This window comes from Bison bison, unplaced genomic scaffold (genome assembly GCF_000754665.1).
Source record: "Bison bison bison isolate TAMUID 2011002044 unplaced genomic scaffold, Bison_UMD1.0 scf7180017864472, whole genome shotgun sequence".
In the NCBI taxonomy this organism is placed as follows: domain Eukaryota; kingdom Metazoa; phylum Chordata; class Mammalia; order Artiodactyla; family Bovidae; genus Bison; species Bison bison.
Window position 1 is genome coordinate 4260883 of NW_011495033.1, and position 20969 is coordinate 4281851.

Here is a 20969-nt window from a genome sequence, read left to right on the forward strand (position 1 = left end):
AACAGAACCGCACCACAACAGACTGGCCTGACCTTGCCTCAGATTCTGGGGTGCAGCTGTGGAATTCCTGAAAGCTCTGCGGGTGATTCTACCAAGTAACCAAGTCAAGATCCTTTGACCTTAGGATGAAAACCCAGGATTGATCCATAGCCCAGAGAACACAACACGTTAGGATAAAGGAAGGAGCCTGTAAGGGAGAGTTATGGCCCCTAAGAGAAGAAAAGAGCTGTGTTTCAGAAGCCAAGAAGAGGTGGAAGAGGCATTGCAGGGAAGACACTAAACGTGCCCATTTTCTGCTGTGCTGTCTGGACGACAGCCCCCACCGCAGCTGTCTTAATTTAAAATCCATGCGAGTTACGCATCCTATTAATGTACTTTAATATAAGTAATATTTAAAATTACTTACCATACAGAAAAAATTAAAATTCCAAATCTTATGAGCTAGCTCAATAGATTATCTCCATATTCCAGGTTCTTATAACTTAAATTGCAAACAAACTGCAGCTGCTTCCAGCCCTGACTTACCTGTCCATACTGACTACTGGCTGTACACACTGTATGCTTTTGCAATTATCAACAATGTAAAATTAGAGAATAGGGCACAAATCCCCTGGTGAGATGAACAGGTTTTGGTGGGAACAGGTCAAACAAGTTTCCTCTAATACTTACCTATGAAGAAGTGCACATGGTACCTACAACCCCGAGTATTCTTGCTTTATCCAGCCTCAGGCAAAGTATTCTGAAGTTACGCGGTCTAACACGATAGGCTGGTACCAGACAGGCAGTCTGGCATTGAGTCTTGATCACACCACCACCCAGCTGGGACTTCTTTAGCCAGAAGTACCGCTGGGATGCCAGGGGCAGGAGGCAGAAAGGAAGCGGAGGGAGGGGTCAAGCCCCCTGAGCAGTCCACTTTTGTTTAATATAATGGACGCTACTATATTGGAGTTTGATTTCACATGAAAATAGGATTAAGAAAAGTTCAAAAACCACTGGGTTAGATAGACTCTAAGGTCTGGAAAGATGTTCAAATTGCATATAAACAGTATCTCTGAAATCAGTTAATAAGTTTTCAGTTATGTTTTTGGCAATCTAAAGTCTCTGAGAAGGTTAAAAAAAAACACCCCACAACTAATTTTCTCAAAAATTGAAATGGAAGTATAAACAGGTAACGTCTCAAAACTTTGCAAATGCAGGCTGCAGGCTATACTGAAGAGAAAATAAAGGAACTGAAATAAAACGGCTGACACATCTTTTTCAAATGTCACATTTAATGTTTTCACCACTGTACTTCAAATCTACATTGTACAAAGTGACCAGTAAGTGTGCCACGGTAATTGACCAACCTCTGAGATTGTACCTTTCACACCAGTGTCTTCTTGGGCTCTTTTGATACTAAACACGTTTCTCATTCAAGTGAATTGAAATGCTTCAGTTGGGTTGATTCTCAGGAGCCTCGTAAAAAGAAAACAAAGATATTGCACCATCTTTGTTTAGTAATTCAATGTTTGTTTCTTTCACAGCAAATAATTACTTCATTGAAGTTAAAACTTCCAAACATAACTTATTAATAGTCTTCAAATTCAGCTCAAATCACTCAAGATGAAAATACTCTGCTAAATACAGATAACTTACAATAACTTTAACAGTTAATTGTCCATAACACACACCAAGGTTTTTTCCTAGACCAATTTTAAGACGATCCATTAGTATTCCTTGTACAGGTGAAAAACGATCTTCAATTTTCTTGTCTTTTTATTTTTAATATAAAAGTTGGAAGGGACATTCAAGTTTCAAGTCTCCACATTGAACTTAAAAAAAAAAAAAATAGTCATCATCAGCATGTGGAGGTAAACAAGCCAAGTTGTATAACTCCAGGAGGTAGAGGCCTTCAATTTGTATTCATATATACATATGCACAGAGGAATTCAGTGTTCCAACAGAAACAAGAATTTGTCAAAAAGTAATAAGTTATTTACTACTGTGACATTTCAAGACTCCCACAGCTTTGCCTAAGGACACAAACACATTTGACATAATTCCCTATGTGCCTTTTTTTGTGGCTTAAAATTTTTTTTTAATTTGTTTTTATCTTTATTTTTTTTACTGTCCAGTGCAGGAAAAGTCTCACAAAATTTCACAGACCTAAAATGTGCAAGCTAGTTCTCTCTCTATACAGCAATGTTGGGATTCTTTTGAAATTAGCCCAGAAATGAATTATTTACACACATGAAAGATGCATGCTTGGGGATTCTTTTATGTAAGAAAGAGCAGAAAAACTTCTAATAAAAATAGATTAAATATATATATATATATTTATACTGGGTAAGGAAAACAGAAGTTTTAGTCTCTCCTAGTCACAAACTCATTCTCTCTACCCACAACATTGGATTTTAGACAGCACACATCACCGGCACGGCGCTAATGAGAAGCTAATTATAGGGCTTGATCATTAGGTGGCATGCCCCCCTCCCCCACCCCCCCAGGTGCAGCCACGATCAGCTCACGTGGCTCCATGATTGGTCGCAGGCAAGGTTTCTAGATTCTTTTGTTTTAGAAAACCCCAAATTTTCAGGAATGGCTCAAATATCAAAATGTATGACTGTCCTTTGTGTGTGTGTGTGAACAATCTCACTTCATATTTTTAAAAAAGAAAAAACAAACACAAAAACCCCAAACTCCCAAATTTGGTTCAATTCTCTTTTGTTCTGAGGTGAGCCATAACAGCTGCACTAAATTCATAAAACATGTGCAACTCTGGGTAAAATATTTTTTCTTCTAAAAGCACAACCACTTTACAAGATTAAAAGTCTAGTAACATTTCTAAATATTATTCCTATCATACAAGTAGTGGTTGTTAATTTAAAACTTCATTAGTAAAATTACAGTACAAGCATGATTAACCTCCAGAATTGCAAATCCCAGACTCCAGTGGAGAGCTACATAACATCTTCAGTAGTACATTATCTTCCACCGTCACTCCCACACCAGAGGAGATGGGGGCATCTCAGACGGCTGAGCAACAGTGGAACTGGAAGAGAACAGAGATACGGTGAGCCGGCTGTAAGCACCACAAAAGGGCAGTTCACTGCTGCCTGTTTCCCCCTTTTCCTCTTAAAAAAAAAAAAAGGATCAAGTCCACTTCTGGGGTTTTGTTTCACTTCTTTAACAGTGCATCTGTCCACCTCCAGAGGATATGGGGGTGAACAAATGAGACAGTCTGTGCAAAGTGCTTTCCACGGTGCCTACTTCATAATACGAATGGAAGCTATTATAAATAATCCTATAATCAACTGGGAAAATAACATTAAAGGATACAGAATTATCCATTTAAAAGTAGCTTCTCAAAATAAGGTGACTTTAAGCAGGGACCTATTTTGAATGAGCCTCATAAGCATTCTTTTATCAAGTTTTAATTGATAATCATTTAGCACTTGTTATCTGCAGATCTGTTTTGTCGGTTATTTCACAGGTCTGTCTAATGTTGCCAACTAAGATTATAGACTCGAGGCAGCTGGTGTCACCCTGCTTCCTCGGGGCCAGGATAATGAATAACTTGCACCTGAAAGGCATTAAAACACCTGACTGACTCGGTCACTGACTCTTAGGGAAAAATTTAAAACAAAGTAATTTAAAACCATAGAGAAGTAAAAATGCAACTTCATTCCTTCTTTCTACGGAAGCATACATGGAAAGAATGAGAGAGGACTTAAAAAATTCTTGACCTTGGTTCAGTAAATTCAATCCCCTTCAACACTATATCCAGGCCACTTAAAAGGAGGAAGTGTGAGGGGAAGGGAAAGAGAAGCGAGGAGGAGAGGAAAAAGGAGTGGGAGAAGGGCAGAAGAGCATGGCCTCTCAGATCAAAGACACACTGCTCTGTGATACCCCAGCCAGACCTGTGCACCTTTTTCCTTTGCCGCCCGGCCTGACGTGAGCCTTTGTCAACAGAGGGCGCTAGAGGGGCGCTGCAGGGCCATGGCGTTAGGAAGCTGCTTTCCTTCCAGGTTCCGGGGTGCCTTTCTTCTGGGGTGGGGGGCGGGGGAGGCTTTGGTCTACCCAAACTTTCTCTGCTCCCAGCAGGCTCTGTGATGCACTAGCTCAGCCCACCCCTTTTGAAAAGTTTCTTCACCATCCTCAATGCTGTGTTCCTGTGGCAGCTAGCTACTCTCCAAAGAGGTCCAAATCTTAATAGCCTGGCGTGGAGGGGCTTCCTCTGAGTTCTCAGTTTCTCTCTGTTCGCTCTCCCTTGGTCCAGAGGGAGTCCTTGCTTTTCTGCATTTGCTACTTCGGACTCCTCAGCATCCTCTTCCACGCCTTTGAGTTGTTAGCCATCTTTTCCTAGTTAATGCTTGTTATTAATTTTCCCTGTTCGTATTACTAGGTGGGTTTCTTTCTCTTGATGGACCATGATTGATACAAGGACTCAAGGAAAAGAAGAAGGAAAGGACAAACAGAGAATGAGGCTTGCTAGGTTCTAAAGGAGGCTTATAGCTCTTGAGCCAATCAGACTGTTGGCTTCTCTTCTAAAGAGGATATATCAGCGGTCCACCTATAAAATATGATTTTCTTGCTTGCAGTTATCATTAGGGTGGTGGGGATGGTATTGGGAACTGAGGTGACCACGTCCAACTGCAGGACAGTGGCTGCTGCAGAAGGACGATCCCCACGCACTTGATCAGGCAGCATAATGGTCATCTGGGGAAAAACTGCCAAGGCAACCACAGTGAGCTGAAGCGAGAGTGGAAACACATGTTCTTCACATTTTACATGTGCTTTTGACTAAAGCCAAAACTCAGAAACTTTCTGTTGGACCTTTTATTCATGTTACTAATCTAAATAAAACAAGAAATATGCTGAATAATAAACTCACAATGGCACCCTTTCAATCCTAACAAGGAAGTTAAGAGTTACACACAGTTACCTAATAAAGCTCTTAAAAGCAGCGGACTGAGGGTTGATGCAGAGAGGCACTCGGTTTCCTTTCTGCTGTTCCAAAATGAACTGGTGAATGATTTCTGTGGAGAAAACAAACATCATACAACCCATGCCAATTCGCAGGCCTGGGAGCAGTGGATTCATGGGTTAAGTCTAGTCAGCATCTGAACAGCATTTCCTAGTGGTTTAGTTAAATCAAACACACACACGTCATCTCTCAGGCAGAGTTCAGTGGAACTTTCCTGAAACCAAGCGACAGGTGCTGCTGAATGCAGGCCAACCCTCCCAAGTGGCGTTACAGGGGCTGGAAATCCCACCCGTGGGAGGTGCAAAATAGTGTATAAAGTCGAGAGTGCCTCTGCTGGGTTAGCATTATAAATGAGCTCTTCTAAACTGCTGGTAATTACTGCCTTTTTGAAAATCACTTAAAAAACTTGAGTTGGTATTTAGGTACATAGTTTCAGGCTGGTCACTTGGGGACAATTCTTTTCTAAAATGTCCTAGAGCAGACACTTAAAACCACTCAGAATTTTGGATGTCATTAACCCCCACCCCAGTAGGAGATTGTGTCAGGATATTTTATGACTAGACTATCAGAAATCCTCTTCTTGTCATCATCTAAGGAATGATTCCCTCAGTGGCTGTTTATTCTTTTTAAAGCTCTGCATGTTATATAAAAAAGTCCAATATGTTTCATTCCATGCAATCACACTGAGTGAATACATATTAAATATATTGAGTCATAGTAAGTCAGCTCTAAAAACAAGAACAAAATGTTCATTCCTCTGCCAGACCTTCCCTTGGATATAAAATCAATGTTTTTATAACACACATAGCTTTCTTGGCTTATATACTCTGGACAAACGGCTATATGCAAGTTTTTAAAAATAAACACATAAAGGAGCTTTGATCGCCATCCAGACCTCAGCTTTCCACAGTCACATAACAGAAAATGTTATAGTCATCCCACCTGGCGGAAAGCCAAAAAACACACTTACCTTTAACCTGTCGAACAGAACTGAGGTTCTTCTCAAAAGTGTCATCGAATTTGGGGTTGGTGACGGGCTCAAAGTCACTGGTATAAACTCTTCCAGTAGAGGTGGAAAAGCAACATTTACACATACACGTGTGGTATCGTAGTCGCCCTTCATCTAGGTAGGGGTGGGCTAAGGCATCCTTAGCGGATATTCTTTTGGACTGAAATCAAATTGAGAGACCAGCACATCAACACTACAGATAAACACAACTGTCCATATAGGATCTTTCATGAGCCACAGTGGCTGCTTTATACCACTTACACTTAATTTACAGTACATCCTGCATAGAGGGGTGGCTGCAGATGGTTGAGGGTAAGAGGACAGCTGACTTTTGAGGCAGGTAATATAGCAGTAGAGGGAGTTTTTGATGTAAGACAAGAAGCTACTGTTATAAACCACCACATTCTGCCAGAAAGCACTTAGAAATGACTTTCTGCTAAAATCCTGAAAAGTTTCCTACCTTTAAATGGATGTGTGCAGGGTCAAAAATGATAAATATCATGATATTTAAATATGCAATGCTTTGGAAGGGATACATTTACATTTTAAGTAACAGTTGTATTTTCTAAATATGTTTCAGCACTTAGAAGAGATGTGATCATGGTGGCAGTTTTACAAAGCTGCTTGAAACTTTTATCCTCCTGGACACCAAATCAACTTGAGCAAAAGCCTGACTGAAAGCTGCTGGGGTTAGGCAACAGCTAATAGCCTGCATGCCATGTTTTGATATCCATCCCAGTGTGCGTATCAGCAGCCTGGGGTTTTCTGGCACTTCAGATCAGAATACTGAGTGTATTGGTTTCCAGTTACATACACCATAAACTTTTAAACTTGCTTCTCCATGAAAAAAGAATAAAGCTGTCCCTTCTTATAGCTCAGTGGATATGTCAGTACTACTGAGACAAAGTAGATTTTAAAAGATTTAAGGATGACTCAGTAGTAGAGAGGAGAACACAAACTGACCCTTAGCCCTGCTTCCACACAACACAACTGAAAAAGAGAAAACCATTTGCATTCAAATCCAAAATAATTGGATCCTCCAACTGATTCTGGCCCCTCAAATAACAGAACATTAAATATTTCCCTAAACCTGGATTCCCTAGAAAAACACGTTATCTCTGATTTTTTGCTATGCTAATATTAAAAAGCCATGTCATGACCTTTTCGGATATGCTAACAACAGAAATCGGCTGTTGCTCTACCAAGAAGAGTTGAATGTGAACTTTACAACCCAGTTTTGTTCCTTTTGCTGCTGCTTGTGTTTTGTTATTTGGTGACAGCCCTTCTGAAGTCTGACACACTAACATGCTTAGCAACTAAACCTTTTCTTTTTTCCTAAATGAGTCCAACTATTCCCAGAGGCTCCGCTGGGATCAAGGTCTACTGTCAGAACCAAAAAATACAGGCCAGTACACCTTGCCTGGACCCCTCTGAGTCCACCAGGACTCAGGCTCCAGCCAGGCTCACGTGCAGGGTTGAGAGCTCTTTGGCTTTTGCCCACTGGTTACTGGCCAAGTCTATTTCTGTTTCTGAGTGAGCATGGCTGATCATGTCCAAACTGGTGGCAGCAGTGACTGAATCTGGGTTTTATCATACAACCATTTCTGTCAGGTGGCAGATGTCAGAAACTGGGTCCCTGTCAGCTGTGAACCAGCAGATGGAATCTGGTTTCACTGTTAGTCTTGTCTGTCTGGGGATTCTGGTATTCCTAAAATTTCAGATGCATACCTGGAGAGATTCTGGTGTTTTCCTAACTATGGATGGCATGCTCTGTATGTTGTATGTTCTAACTATGGATGGCATGCTCTGTATGTTGTATGTTCTAACTATGGATGGCATGCTCTGTATGTTGTATGTTCTAACTATGGATGGCATGCTCTGTATGTTGTATGTTCTAACTATGGATGGCATGCTCTGTATGTTGTATGTTCTAACTATGGATGGCATGCTCTGTATGTTGTATGTTCTAACTATGGATGGCATGCTCTGTATGTTGTATGTTCTAACTATGGATGGCATGCTCTGTATGTTGTATGTTCTAACTATGGATGGCATGCTCTGTATGTTGTATGTTCTAACTATGGATGGCATGCTCTGTATGTTGTATGTTCTAACTATGGATGGCATGCTCTGTATGTTGTATGTTCTAACTATGGATGGCATGCTCTCTGTGTTGTATGTTCTAACTATGGATGGCATGCTCTCTGTGTTGTATGTTCTGTGTGCACTAGGCTCGGGTCCTCTGAAGTGTCTCATCTTACAAAAGAAAAGCCTTTGAACAAAAAGTAAATCAAATCCCTAGCATGCAATGATCAATTTTCATTTCTCTAAACAAATTAAAGTCTCTTTGGGACTTCTGGAACAAAGTTAAAGAAAGGAGACTGTCACTTTGTAAGGGGTATGAACACTGAAAAACTATCCTGTAAAACTGAAGTGAAAAAAAAAAATCACAAAACTTCTCAGATTTAATAGTGATGTTCTTTTGAAGTATCTGATGTTGCATAATTATGTCCTCTATGTTGTAATTACATCTTGTTTCTTGATCAACATTTGTAATAGGTATGGATACTTGTTTTTATGAGATTCTGTTGCTTTATCAAAATTGGCTCTTCTAAGTTTTGAATAAGAGTGATAAAATTTTCCATTTTACAAATATAAATGGATGTACTTTGTATACTTCTGAGAGGAGTTAATACATCATATTATGAGATCTCTTAAAATCAAATGGAGCAAACTCCTATTGCAACTGGCTTTTAGAAACAATAACAATATTAAAGACTATAAAAAGAAACGGAAAGATATAAAAACATTATTCTTCCCTATGAATGAAGTATTTTGGCTCTTTAGAAATTTTTTCTTGCTCAAGTTGTAACTCAAAGATTAAAAAAGCTTTAATTGTGAGATTATTTTAATTATTTAAAATAATAAATTAAAATTATTTAAAATAATACTATTACTTAATTCCTAGACCACAAAGTAAGCAAAATACTTCTCATAAACAACTTAAAGGTTTTAATAATTGTATACAAGATGACTCTTTGGACAAATCAGTATGAGTTAATAGTTAATAAAAATTTTAAAACACCCACCTGTTTTCTTTCTGATTTTACTGTCATGTACAAATAATGCTAATACAATATTCTGGTTTATATAAATCTTAGGTTTTTTTCCCTCATAAAAAGCCTAATCATTTTGAATTTTTTTCTTACTGGAAAAATTATATGTTCAACTAAATTAGATAAATGATAATAGGTAATGTGTTTCTAAAAAGAAATTAGTTTTTTGTATGCTAAAAATTCTAAAGACTTAATGAGTCAACTTAAAATTTAAACTCCTAATTCTTAGTTAACATTAAGACCTTACTAATATTGAGTTAATATGTGGTCTTTGGATATATGGGCAACATAATTTTAATATACTTAGGCTCTTAATATTATTAAGCAGCCATCGACAAAGTTAAAAAAAGATGGCAAATACCTTTGGGTTAAAGTACATATGTATTTAAAAAGCATGGAAGAATGTGTGATGAAAGAAAGATGTGTGTGTTAAGATAACAGATATGCTTTTGTTCATCAAGAGAAAAAAGTGAATAATTATCTAAATTCCTAATAATTATTGTTACACTTTAAAAATATTGCTTATAACTGTTTATTGTCTTTAGATAAATTAAGGTCTCTGGAGATTTGTTTAATGTCTTCACTATTTTGAGGTAATAGTTAATTACATCTTTAAAAATTATTTATTATACTCCATCCTTTTCAGTATTGTTGGTATTATTATAATAAAAGAACCAGCACCTTTTCATCTTATCATCCCCTGGTTGTTTCTGCTTTTTCCTTATATTTGCCTAAAGGCTCCTGCTACAAGATAAAGATCAGGAGTTGAGTCTTCCATATGAACCATCACAAGGATCTCCGTAAAGAAATGTCATCAGGTACTCCTAACTGTCATCTCTGGGGTACAAACTCATGGGTACAGCTGCTTATCATCACTACAGACAGCCACAAGGAGCAGAAGTGAGGTAATAGACTGCTTAACCCAAGATCAACAAAATAAGAATTAACTACTTCAGACTAAATGGATTAAATAAACTTATTTAATTATGGTTAATGTTCTATTTTAATGGCTTTTTTTAAAATCTCATTTCTTTCTTTCTAATGTATCATTAACTCTCAAATTTAACAGGATAAAATCAGAATGAAACATTCTTTAAGCTAGATACAGAACTCTCATAACTACAAAGAAAAGAATCCCTAATAAATCATTCATAAACTAAATTCAGTAAGACCCTGTCCTCCTTATTAGATAAATCAAACCTCCTTATTGTAGATAAATCTAATTTGTAACTATGACCACACCAGAAGTTTCATTTAATTAAGTGTGACAATCCCACTGTTGAAGAATAAGGACTACATTTCACATGCAGAACTGGTATCTGAAAGGCCTCTGGGGAGATGAGCATGGCATCCACTCTGTGGCTTAGGAAAAGGACCCTAAGGGCTGTAAAGACTACGAGCTCTCAGCAGGTCACAGTCATTAATAAACGTGGGATCTCAGAGAAAGAGGATACCCTACAGCTACAAGAACTGCAGGTAAAACCTGGGACAGGTCAATTACATGGTTACTCATTCCTAATCTAAGTAGAATAAAGAGAGTAACATATACTTGACAAATAAAAGTAAATTTAACCTCAGGGCCTTTAGAAAATCCTCGATGGACGACAAAAATTACCTCTGAAACCTGAAATCCATGTGCCTCTAGTTTTGTTAACCATACAAAAGGTCTTTATGTATTAATCAAAATCTCCTGTGAAAGCTATACACATAAACTTGCCAAATAAAATATCAAACTAATGACACTAAATCACCAGCTCATTCAGCAAGTTATGTGGCTGAAACTGTCCTCAATGGCAGGAATTTGACCACAAGGAGGGACTGTGCGAAAGAACTGCCACTTTGTCTTGCTTCCTGATCACTAAGAACCTCACATACCAAAGTAAACAAAAGGAAAACACCCAACAAAAATCCACTTTGTACCAGGAGATGTGATAGAAATAACTTGATCACTCCGTGATTGGTTCTTGTTCAGCCACTTAGTTGTGCCTGACTCTGCGACCACAAGGACTGCAGCACGCCAGGCTTCCCTGTCCTTCACCATCTCCCAGAGTTTGCTCAAATTCATGCTTATTGAATTGGTGATGCTATCCAACCATCTCATCCTCTGTTGTCCCCTTCTCCTCCTACCTTCAATCTTTCCCAGCATCAGGGTCTTTTCCAATGAGTCAGTTCTTTGCATCAGGTGGCCAAAGTATTGGAGTTTCAGCATCAGTCCTTCAATAATTATTCAGCATTGATTTGCTTTAGGATTGACTGGTTCGATCTCCTTGCTGTCCAAGGGACTCTCAAGAGTCTTCTCCAACACCACGGATCAAATGTATCAGTTCTCTGGTGCTCAGCCTTCTTTATGGACCAACTCTTACATCCATTTATAACTACTGGAAAAACCATAGCTTTGACTAGACAGACCTTTGTTGGTAAAATGACGTCTCTGCTTTTTAGTACACTGTCCACGTCTGTCATAGCTTCCAAGGAGCAAGCATCTTTTAATTTCATGGCTGCAGTCACCATCTGCAGTGATTTTGGAGCCCAAGAAAGTAAAAGTCTTTCACTGTTTCCATTGTTTCCCCATGTATTTGCCATGAAGTGATGGGACCAGATGCCATGATCTTTGTTTTTTGAATGTTGAGTTTTGAGGCAGCTTTTTCACTCTCCTCCTCTTTCACCTTCATCAAGAGGCTCTTTTAGTTTCTCTTCACTTTCTGCTCTAAGGGTCATGTTATCTGCATATCTGAGGCTGTTGATATTCTTCCCAGCAATCTTGATTCCAGCTTGTGCTTCATCTAGTCCAGCATTTTGCATGATGTACTCTGCATATAAGTTAAATAAGCAGGGTGATAATATACAACCTTTATGTATTCCTTTCCCAATTTGGAATCAGTCTGCTGTTCCATGTCCAGTTCTAACTGTTGCTTCTTGACCTGCATACAGGTTTCTCAGGAGGCAGGTAAGGTGGTCTGGTATTCTCATCACTTGAATTTTCCAGTTTGTTGTGATCCACATAGTCAAAGGCTTTAGTGTAGTCAGTGAAGCAAAGTAGATGTTTTTGGGAATTCTCATGCTTTTTCTATGATCCAACAGATGTTGGCAATTTGACCTCTGGTTCCTCTGCCTTTTCTAAATCTGGCTTGAACATCTGGAAGTTCTCAGTTCACATACTGTTGAAGCCTGGCTTGGAGGATTTTGAGCATGACCTTGCTAGCATTCTGGTTCTCCAAATAAAAGAACTCTGTTTCCTACAGACTTGGACTAACAAATCATTTTTATCCCTAATCTTTGTTCTAACCTTTGCGGATTTAATAATCAGGTGACAAAGTTGCTATTTCTCACTGTGAACAAAGCAGTGTAAACCTAACTGGTAATTTTGTGGGTATTTTTTCCCTTTATCTGTTGTGTTTTGTATTTGGTGACTTCCATGTACTCTTGGCAAGTAAAATTTTCTAAATGCTTTCATTTAAAAAAGTCTTCTTTGACAACAGTTATTGGCACAGATGTGATCAATATTCTTCAGATGAATGAATAAATGAAGAACTGAACTTTGTTCCAGAGGAGTCAAGTCTAGAAATGGCATTTAGAAAAGCCACCATTTGAAATGCTATGATAAACCTAGACAGCATATTAAAATGCAGAGATACTACTTTGCCAACAAAGGTCTGTCTAGTCAAAGCTATAGTTTTTCCAATAGTCATGTATGGACGTGAGAATTGGACCATAAAGAAAGCTGAGTGCCAAAGAATTGATGCTTTTGAACTGTGGTGTTGGAGAAGACTCTTGAGAGTCCCTTGGACTGCAAGGAGACCCAACCAGTCCATCCTAAAGGAAATCATCCCTGAATATTCACTGGAAGGACTGATGCTGAAGCTGAAGCTCCAATATGTTGGCCACCTGATGCAAATAACTGACTCACTGGAAAAGACCCTGATGCTGGGAAAGACTGAAGGCAGGAGGAGAAGGGGATGACAGAGGATAAGATGATTGGATGGCATCACCAACTCGAAGGACATGAGTTTGAGCAAGCTCTGGGAGTTGGTGAAGGACAGGGAAGCCTGGCAAGCTGTCCACGGGGTCGCAAAGAATTGGACACAACTGAGCGACTGAACTGAAAACCCAGAGTAAACACTTCCTTATGCAATACAATGGGCAGATTTTTTTCAAATAATGTTAAAAATTTTCCCCCTAATTCAGACTGGTGTCAAACTCCTTTTACAAATATTGAGATAAATAAAGATGATGCCCTTCCTTATCTCTCTTCACCTAATATTATGTGTTACTACTCGAACTTCTTTGTGATGGGGGAGCATGATAAACTTCAGGCCCCAATTACATGAGTTATCTTTTAAAAAGTCATTATTTACATTGCCCATCTATTCAAAGCCAGGATGTTTTTCTTAGAACACATTTTTAATTCATTAAAATAACATAAAAACAAACACTACTTACTGGATCAAAGACCAACATCCTACAAAGGAGATGAACAGCTTCATGTGTAGCCTGGCTAGACAGGGTATAAAGTACAGGAAGAGATGGCTGCAAAAAAATAAAGAATTCAAATATGTGAGTGAGTCTTTGTGTAAGTAGATGTGGAATACAGCCAATTTATGACAAGTACCCAGCTCTAAAGATGTGTGCAGAGAAATCTCAACTCAAAGGAGATGAGTATTCCCCTCATTAACCAGTCTTCAAAAGCAATAACTGACTTTCGGTGCATATTTTATATTGCATGATTACCCATTGAAGGTCAGAGCACAAAAGAGCCTATGAAAACTGAAAGGTAATCCTGCAAATATGAAACCCCATTAGCCTTATATTATACACGCTTTGGCAAGGGGAGACCAAACATGCCGAGGGATGGGAGAAAAGATTTACAACCTTGGCCACTTGCAAGTAAACTGTGCAAGCATGTGAACGATGTCTTATGTCAACATTACCATGAAGTTGCCACAACGCTGAGGAGCTTAAGGACACTCAGGGATTTACAGAGTCTTCTAAGAAAGTATGACACTGCTTTTGCTGGTTCCAGCCATACTGCCTTTAGCATTGATTACTCACTCAATAATTGTCTTTTGTATTAATAAGTGGCAGGCATATCCACACACCCATATCTAACCCTTTTGCAGGCAGGGAGATGATTCTAACGAGCCTATAAGCCACAGAGCTTATGAAGCTGTTATTTTGCTGCTTGGCAGATGAATGGTGTCACTGCTCTGTCTCTCACGCAAGTAACACTGAAAGGTCCCTTGTGTCTTGATCACAGCCTTAGAATCCTGCTGTGACAACTACTAGCATCAAGTATTCTATGTATCTGCCTCCTTGCAACAGTTAAGCCGTGTATGAAAATCCAACAAGAACAAGAAGACACCTCAGAATCATCAGGGGGTAATTATTCACCTTACAGATGTTTTCTTTAGGATCACGAGTTAACAGCAGATAAAAGGAGATGGGAGTTCTACTTCACTAACTAGATCAACATGTCTGAATCTCAGTTCCCTAAAATGAGGAGGCTGGACTAAACACTCTCTCAAGTTGAGCTCTAACTGTACAATACTTGGTAGGATTACTACAGATAAAGAGCACTGTGCTCACAGAACTCACGTTTAGCTGGCATTCAGATATTTGTAGGCCAGTCTATTACTCCTTGGTGCATTTACCAAGGAGTTAATATGCACGTCTATGGCAGCTCTAAAATTATTTGTATTAGTCAGGAGAAGGGAGGGGGGTTGTGGAGAGTGTGGGGAAGAGGTTTTAACTTATGATTTAACTTACACATATTTTCTATAAGAATTTTTTTATTGTGTAAAATGAAGTCATTTGATATTCTTGAAAGATTCTGATTCTTGGTTTAACTGAATAGTTGTCCTCTTTTTCACTGATTTGTGTAGGCTGGCAGCCAAATTCCAGTCAGTCTTTACTGACCAAAATGTCTCCCCATAAGTAATTCTTTTCCTTCCACTCTCAAAGTGAATCTACCCCTCATCCCATTTTTGTGGTGGAGGCAGGTTATAGCTTAAGGAAGGGAATACTAAATACTGGAATAAGTACTAGAAGATGTGGCTTCAAATTCTAACTCTGCCATCACCAGACTGAGGTAAGTGACTTGCTTTGGCTCTCTTATCCATTAGACTACTCCAGTACAGACCTGCCTACCTACCAACATCACTGCTAATCCTGACATCCACGAAGTGCCAGGTCCTGGGCTAGATGCTGAGACAACAAAGATGACTAACACCTCTCTGGTGGGCAAGGAAAACATGAACAAGCAGTTCTAGAGGCCACTAAATAGAGGATCTAAGACAAATTAGAAAGCAAAATTTATGAATGGAGGACAAATGGATATGGGATGGGGAATTTGTAAAAATCAAGAGTGGATGTTTAAGGCTACCTGAAATATTACAAATCCACCCTCCCCCCAATATTATTTTTCTTTATAGAAGTACACCCCAACAGATACATTAAAAATAATCCTGTTTCATTTCAGCCTTAACAGTCATTTGGTATGCTTTCTCCTTTTCTGTGTTTATATATGCATGTTAAAAAGAGCCCCAGAGAAAAAGAGTCAGTTCAGTCATGCCAGTACCTTTCCTGAACGATAACTATCAATAACTTAGCTTTGGCTCCACAGGAAAAATGCAATACTACAAATGCTGCATTTCTTTCTTTTTTTTTTTTTCTGCACTCTGTAGAGCCAATGCTAAGAAGTTTATATTTCTCCTCAAGTGCAACAGAATCAATTTGAATAAGAGAAAAAGTAGAAGTTCAGCTGCTGCTGCTCAGTTGCTTCAGTCGTGTCCAACTCTTTGTAACCCCATGGAGTGTAGCCCAATAGCTCCTCTGTCCATGGAATTCTCCAGGCAAGAATATTGGAGTGGGTGGCCATGCCCTGCTCTAGAGGATCTTCTCGACCCGCATCTCCTGCATTGTGGGTGGATTCTTTACTGCTGAACCATGAGGAAGCCCAGAATGCTTAGAAATACGGCTTAAACATCTCCTTTGGAAAAAAGGTTCTGCCAATTCCCCCAATACTCACACATATTACTTTTCTCCCTCTAAAATATATGGATCCATTATATACGGGTCCATTTTCTGTTGTTCTTCAAGGTAAGTCACTCAGGCCATGTAGGAGTGAGCGGGTGCTGTGCTGAGTCACGAGCACAGGAAGGGTTATGAAGAGTGCCCCAGTAATGACTAAGTAATTGCCAGTGAAATGAAGCAAGGATGAGACTCTGGCTTGAGCGAGAGGCCCTAGGTGATAGATGCCACAGTTATCAAGAGCCAACTTCAGAGTGTGGTCACCGCAGCAGAGTCGGCCAGGCTGTGCAAGGCCTGTTGGAGATTCCTGATAGTCTTTACCTGGCAGCAGAGAAGCCGCGCCCATCAGTCGGCAGCATGAACTGAACTGCACCATGTGCAGTGCACCATGGTAAGCACTTTGGGGTTATACAAAAGAAACCCCCATCTGAAAAGTAAGTCTGAACTGCGTGAACTCTCTAGAGTACTCTGATTCTCTTAACTGGAAGATAAAGTACCTGACAGGAGATGGAACTATTTTCACCTCAGTGAAATTTACTGAATTTCACTTATTTCTGAAAAATTTCAGAATTTTACTTATTTCTGACACAATTAGCTGAGAACAGTCTGAGGAAAAATGAAGCTCTAAACCTTATGAGATGAACAAAGGGACTAAGGGCTGGTAGAAGACTTCTCAATCCTATCAACACGGCAGAGCCTCAACAAGTATCTGCCTTAATAGATTCCTGGGCGGTGGCAGCTAAGATTCCCTTCATCCAAGATCTTGAGTTGTAGTTCAGTCACATCTGACTCTTTGCGACCCCATGGACAGCAGCATGCCAGCCTTCCCTGTCCATCACCAACTCCCAGAGCCTACTCAAACTCATGTAATGAGCTGTAGAAAAGAGACAATACATAGAAAATACCAGTGTTCTTGTCTGTCCGTTATTTCCTGACCTTAAAGGACCCAACTCCCTTTCTCACTCTCAGATCAAGTGATTCAGTGGGGCTTAATTTCAGTCTCCCAACTGCAAAAATGAGCAGAGGGCTTGGCCAATCAAATGATGTCTTCTGAGCACCACCTCTGGTGCCAGGATGATGTACATAATTAAAACAGGTTGGGAACAGTCAATGGCTGGCTAACCTAACACACCCTCCCAATCCTTTTATCCTTTATCTCTATCGTTATTAACCGGGATAGAAAAGACACTTAAAAAAAAAAAGCCTTTCTTGCCTTCAGGGAGGCCACATGCCATACAGTTCTGGACAGTAACACATAAGCAGAGGTTTGCTAGGCAGGCTTCTGGGAAAATGTTTGCTTTCCTGAGAAAAGGAACAGATCCTGCTAGTGCTCCCTCTTTGCTCCATTTTCTTGCTTTGAATATGGACATGATTTGTGGACAAGCTATTGTCATTTTGTGACTACGAGGCAATAGGCAAGAGAGTATGAAGTCACATGCTAAAGGTGAAAAAAGAAAGAAAAAAAAATAGACATAATCGATGACATGCTGCGATGCCATCACCAGACTGCCTACCTCTGGGACTTTTTGATATGAGGAAAAAATAAACTTCTATTTCTTTAGACCATTATAAGCAAGGTTTTTGGGATTTCCCTGTAGCTCAGGTGCTAAGGAATCTGCCTGCAATGCAGGAGACTCAGGTTCAATCCCTGGGTCAGAAGATCCCCTGGAGAGGAAAATGGCAGCCCACTCCAGTATTCTTGCCTGGAGACTTCCATAGCCAGAGGAGCCTGACAGGATTCAGTCTATGGGGTTGCAAAGAGTTGGGACACGACTAAGCGACTAACACACAAGCAAGGTTTTCTATTCCTCATGACCAAGTACATTCCTAACAGAATCAGAGACCCTCCAAATATTTTTATGAATGTAGTTGGGAAAGCTCTTTCCCGAAGGACTGATCTGCTAATAGAATGTAGGTCTAGATTATTGGCTCCATTTTGGCCAACTCATGGGGGAAAGCCTGTTCTGAAAATGAAGCCAAAATACAGGAAAACAGAACAGAAGAGAGGCAAATTCCTGGTATGAAATATTATTTGACTACCTGAATCCAGCAGAGCCCAAAGTCAGTGGTAGCTCAAGACTTTTCGGTTACATGAGCCCTAAGTTAAGTATCCTTTTTGGCTTCAGTCAGCTTTAACTGAGTTTCAGTGGAAAGAATCCTGACTGATAAACCACTTGGAAGGATGTATATTAATCAACCAACACAAGTATATTAATTTGAAGCAGTAATCTGTGACTTTAAGAAGATAGCCAATTAGGTTTTCCTTCTGTATATGTGTATTTTTTAAAAAGTCCCAACAAACAATAGGATATATTTCTGTTTGTACAAATATATGTAAATGCATAGAAAAATGTCTGGAAAGATATTCTCAAATTAATCCAGAGGAGACTAGGATGACATGGGGGTAGCTGAGAACGACTAACTGTAAAATTTTTATTTTACATGTACCCATATTTACTTGCAAATACACAAACAAAATTTTTTAAAAATCTGCTTTGAAGGTATATATGCCAGGTATTGATAAACTAGTTTAATATCCCTGATACTGGCCAGTAAATTGAACATAACAGATCTTGTTAGATCTTTCTTTGAAAATAGAACCTTCCTCTAGGTTGAGACTGTGCTCTTCTAAGGGAGTCAGCGCCCCCATCATTTCAGAAAGATGTAACCAGCAGGGGGCTATTTAAAACACCATCTCTAGTAGTAAATCTACAATGACTAGTTCAGGCTGGTTTTAGAAGATAACACGCTTTACCCATTGCCTTTTTTGCCTATGGAAATGGAAGCTCCAGATTCACACCAGAATCATAGACAGGGAACTCCAAAAAAAAGCCAACGCCTAGATCAAATGTCTGGCAGGTAATCTGAGGACTGCCAAACTCCGTCTGTCACTTGGTCTATCAATTACATCAACCAGATCTTCTAACGATCAATCAGATCATCTCAATGCCCATTGTAAAAGAAAGCAAGGCGAAGCCCAGGGAAGAGTTGCCGACGCTCCCTGCTCAAGCCTTCTCCCTTCTGTCTCGGTTTGTTGTTCCTAGGAAAAGTATTCCCCTTACTCACTTCACATCATTAAGCTGTTTTGCCAAGGAGATTAGGAAAGTGCTTCTAAAAAATGCTGCTCAATCAACAGGGTGGAGATAATAACCATCTCATCTTTCTCAGCAGTGACTTGGCTGGTTGCAAGTAATATTGATCAGTGCAAATCTGGCAATCTCTCTTCATACTTCTTTTCTAATAACATTCACATCTAATTCTGTGTTAGTGGCAAGAGTGCAATAGAAACAGCTTCACATTCCTGGCTGGAATGAGAGATACCGGGTATTTCGGCTCAGTATGTGAAAATGACAGCTTGATACACATATACGAGGTTATGGTACTGAGGTCAAGGATCCACCCCCTGTAACTTGTCCCCAACAACGCAAAAACCAGGAGACCAAAGCCAGAGGTCATTTACTAGCAAAGGTGCTACAAAAATACTTTCTCCTACAGCACTGGGAATTACTATATCCTATTGGGTTTGACAAATATTTTAACATTTTACCTATGGCCATGACATAAAAAAAATGAATAAAACCTACATGTAATGTTTTTGTTTAAAAATTCTCATCTCGTTATTCTGTGGGAGGGAAACTCTGCCAGATGGTGACCAAATACAGGGCCTCACCTGTTTATGAGGACCCCTGAGTATGTGTGCCTTAGCGCCTTCACAAGCCGTCCTCATTGCTTCCAGTGATGGAGTGCCCAAGAGATCTGTGATCAAATCCAACTATGAACAAACAGGAAATACAGAGGGTTAGTAAGCTCATGGAAACAACCTTTCATTACTCTTATGTCACAGCGTGAGAGATGAGGACCAAATATGGAGGGGAGCAGAAAACTTAAGGAAAGTTCCAGATTAACTGGTAGGAGCCTCTATTTTCACTTTCTGGACTATAAAAAAACAAAACAAGACATAAAAATATTCACTTGGGATCTATATGATAGAAATAAAGAAAACGGTTTTGGCCACCAAGGCGTTCCAAGGTGACAGTAATTTATGAGTCTGCATGTGCCTGCTGTGTGTCTTCACACCACACATAATCTTTCACATTGGTGAAAAGCTGTGGTGCCCAGAAAACTGTGACACTGTGTAAGGCCATGTCTAGTTAGCTGGGCCCAATAAAAGAGACCAAAAAAATGGTCTTCTCACAAATACGCCCTTGTAGATAGCAAACTGCCTTAACAATTTTCTGTAAGTGCTATGATTATTCTAACCCAATTAGCAATAACGTCTCATTCTAATACTTTCAGGATGGAAAATTCTTACCTAGAGAATACTTCTGGTTCTGGGATTTGCAAATACAAAGCACTATTTCCTGCACTTAACTAACCCATGGGGTGGCCCTGAGTATCACTGCTCTCCAGGATAATGGAGTTTCTCAAGTGGCTTGTTTTGCACAGAATTAAACATCTCTGTGCAAAAGCTTTCTGGGAAAAGTGACTTGGCCATACGTTTGGACCTCTAAGAAACACAAAAGGAAATGAGCAGTTCATGAAAACAACGGGAAATATTGAGAAAGTTGTATAAAATGGGTCAGATCCAGGCTTCCCTGATGGCTCAGTGGTAAAGAATCCAGCTGCTAATGCATGAGACACAGGTTTTATCCCTGATTCAGGAAGATCCCACATGCCTTGAAACACCTAAGTTTGTGTGCACAACTGTTGAGTCTGTGCTCTAGAGCCTGGGCTCTGCAACAAGAGAAGTTACCGCAAAGAGAAGCCCCTGCTCGCCACAACTAGAAAAAAGCCCATGCAGCAATGAAGACCCAGCACAGCCAAAAATAAATAAAATTATTTAAATGGCTCA

General features: G+C 39.6%; 1 protein-coding gene across 1 annotated transcript in view; it reads right to left on the reverse strand.

Annotated features, from left to right (window-relative positions):
* Nucleotides 1–1251: 1251 nt before the first annotated feature.
* The window catches only part of NLK (nemo-like kinase), a 128735-nt gene continuing 109017 nt past the window's right edge, over nt 1252–20969 (reverse strand). The window contains exons 7-11 of the mRNA XM_010861441.1: nt 19788–19889; nt 13532–13618; nt 5937–6135; nt 4925–5018; nt 1252–3031 (exon numbers count right to left, since the gene is read on the reverse strand). Coding sequence (XP_010859743.1) covers nt 2977–3031; nt 4925–5018; nt 5937–6135; nt 13532–13618; nt 19788–19889 — 537 coding nt within the window. The 3' untranslated portion in view covers nt 1252–2976. The remainder of the gene's footprint in view (nt 3032–4924; nt 5019–5936; nt 6136–13531; nt 13619–19787; nt 19890–20969) is intronic.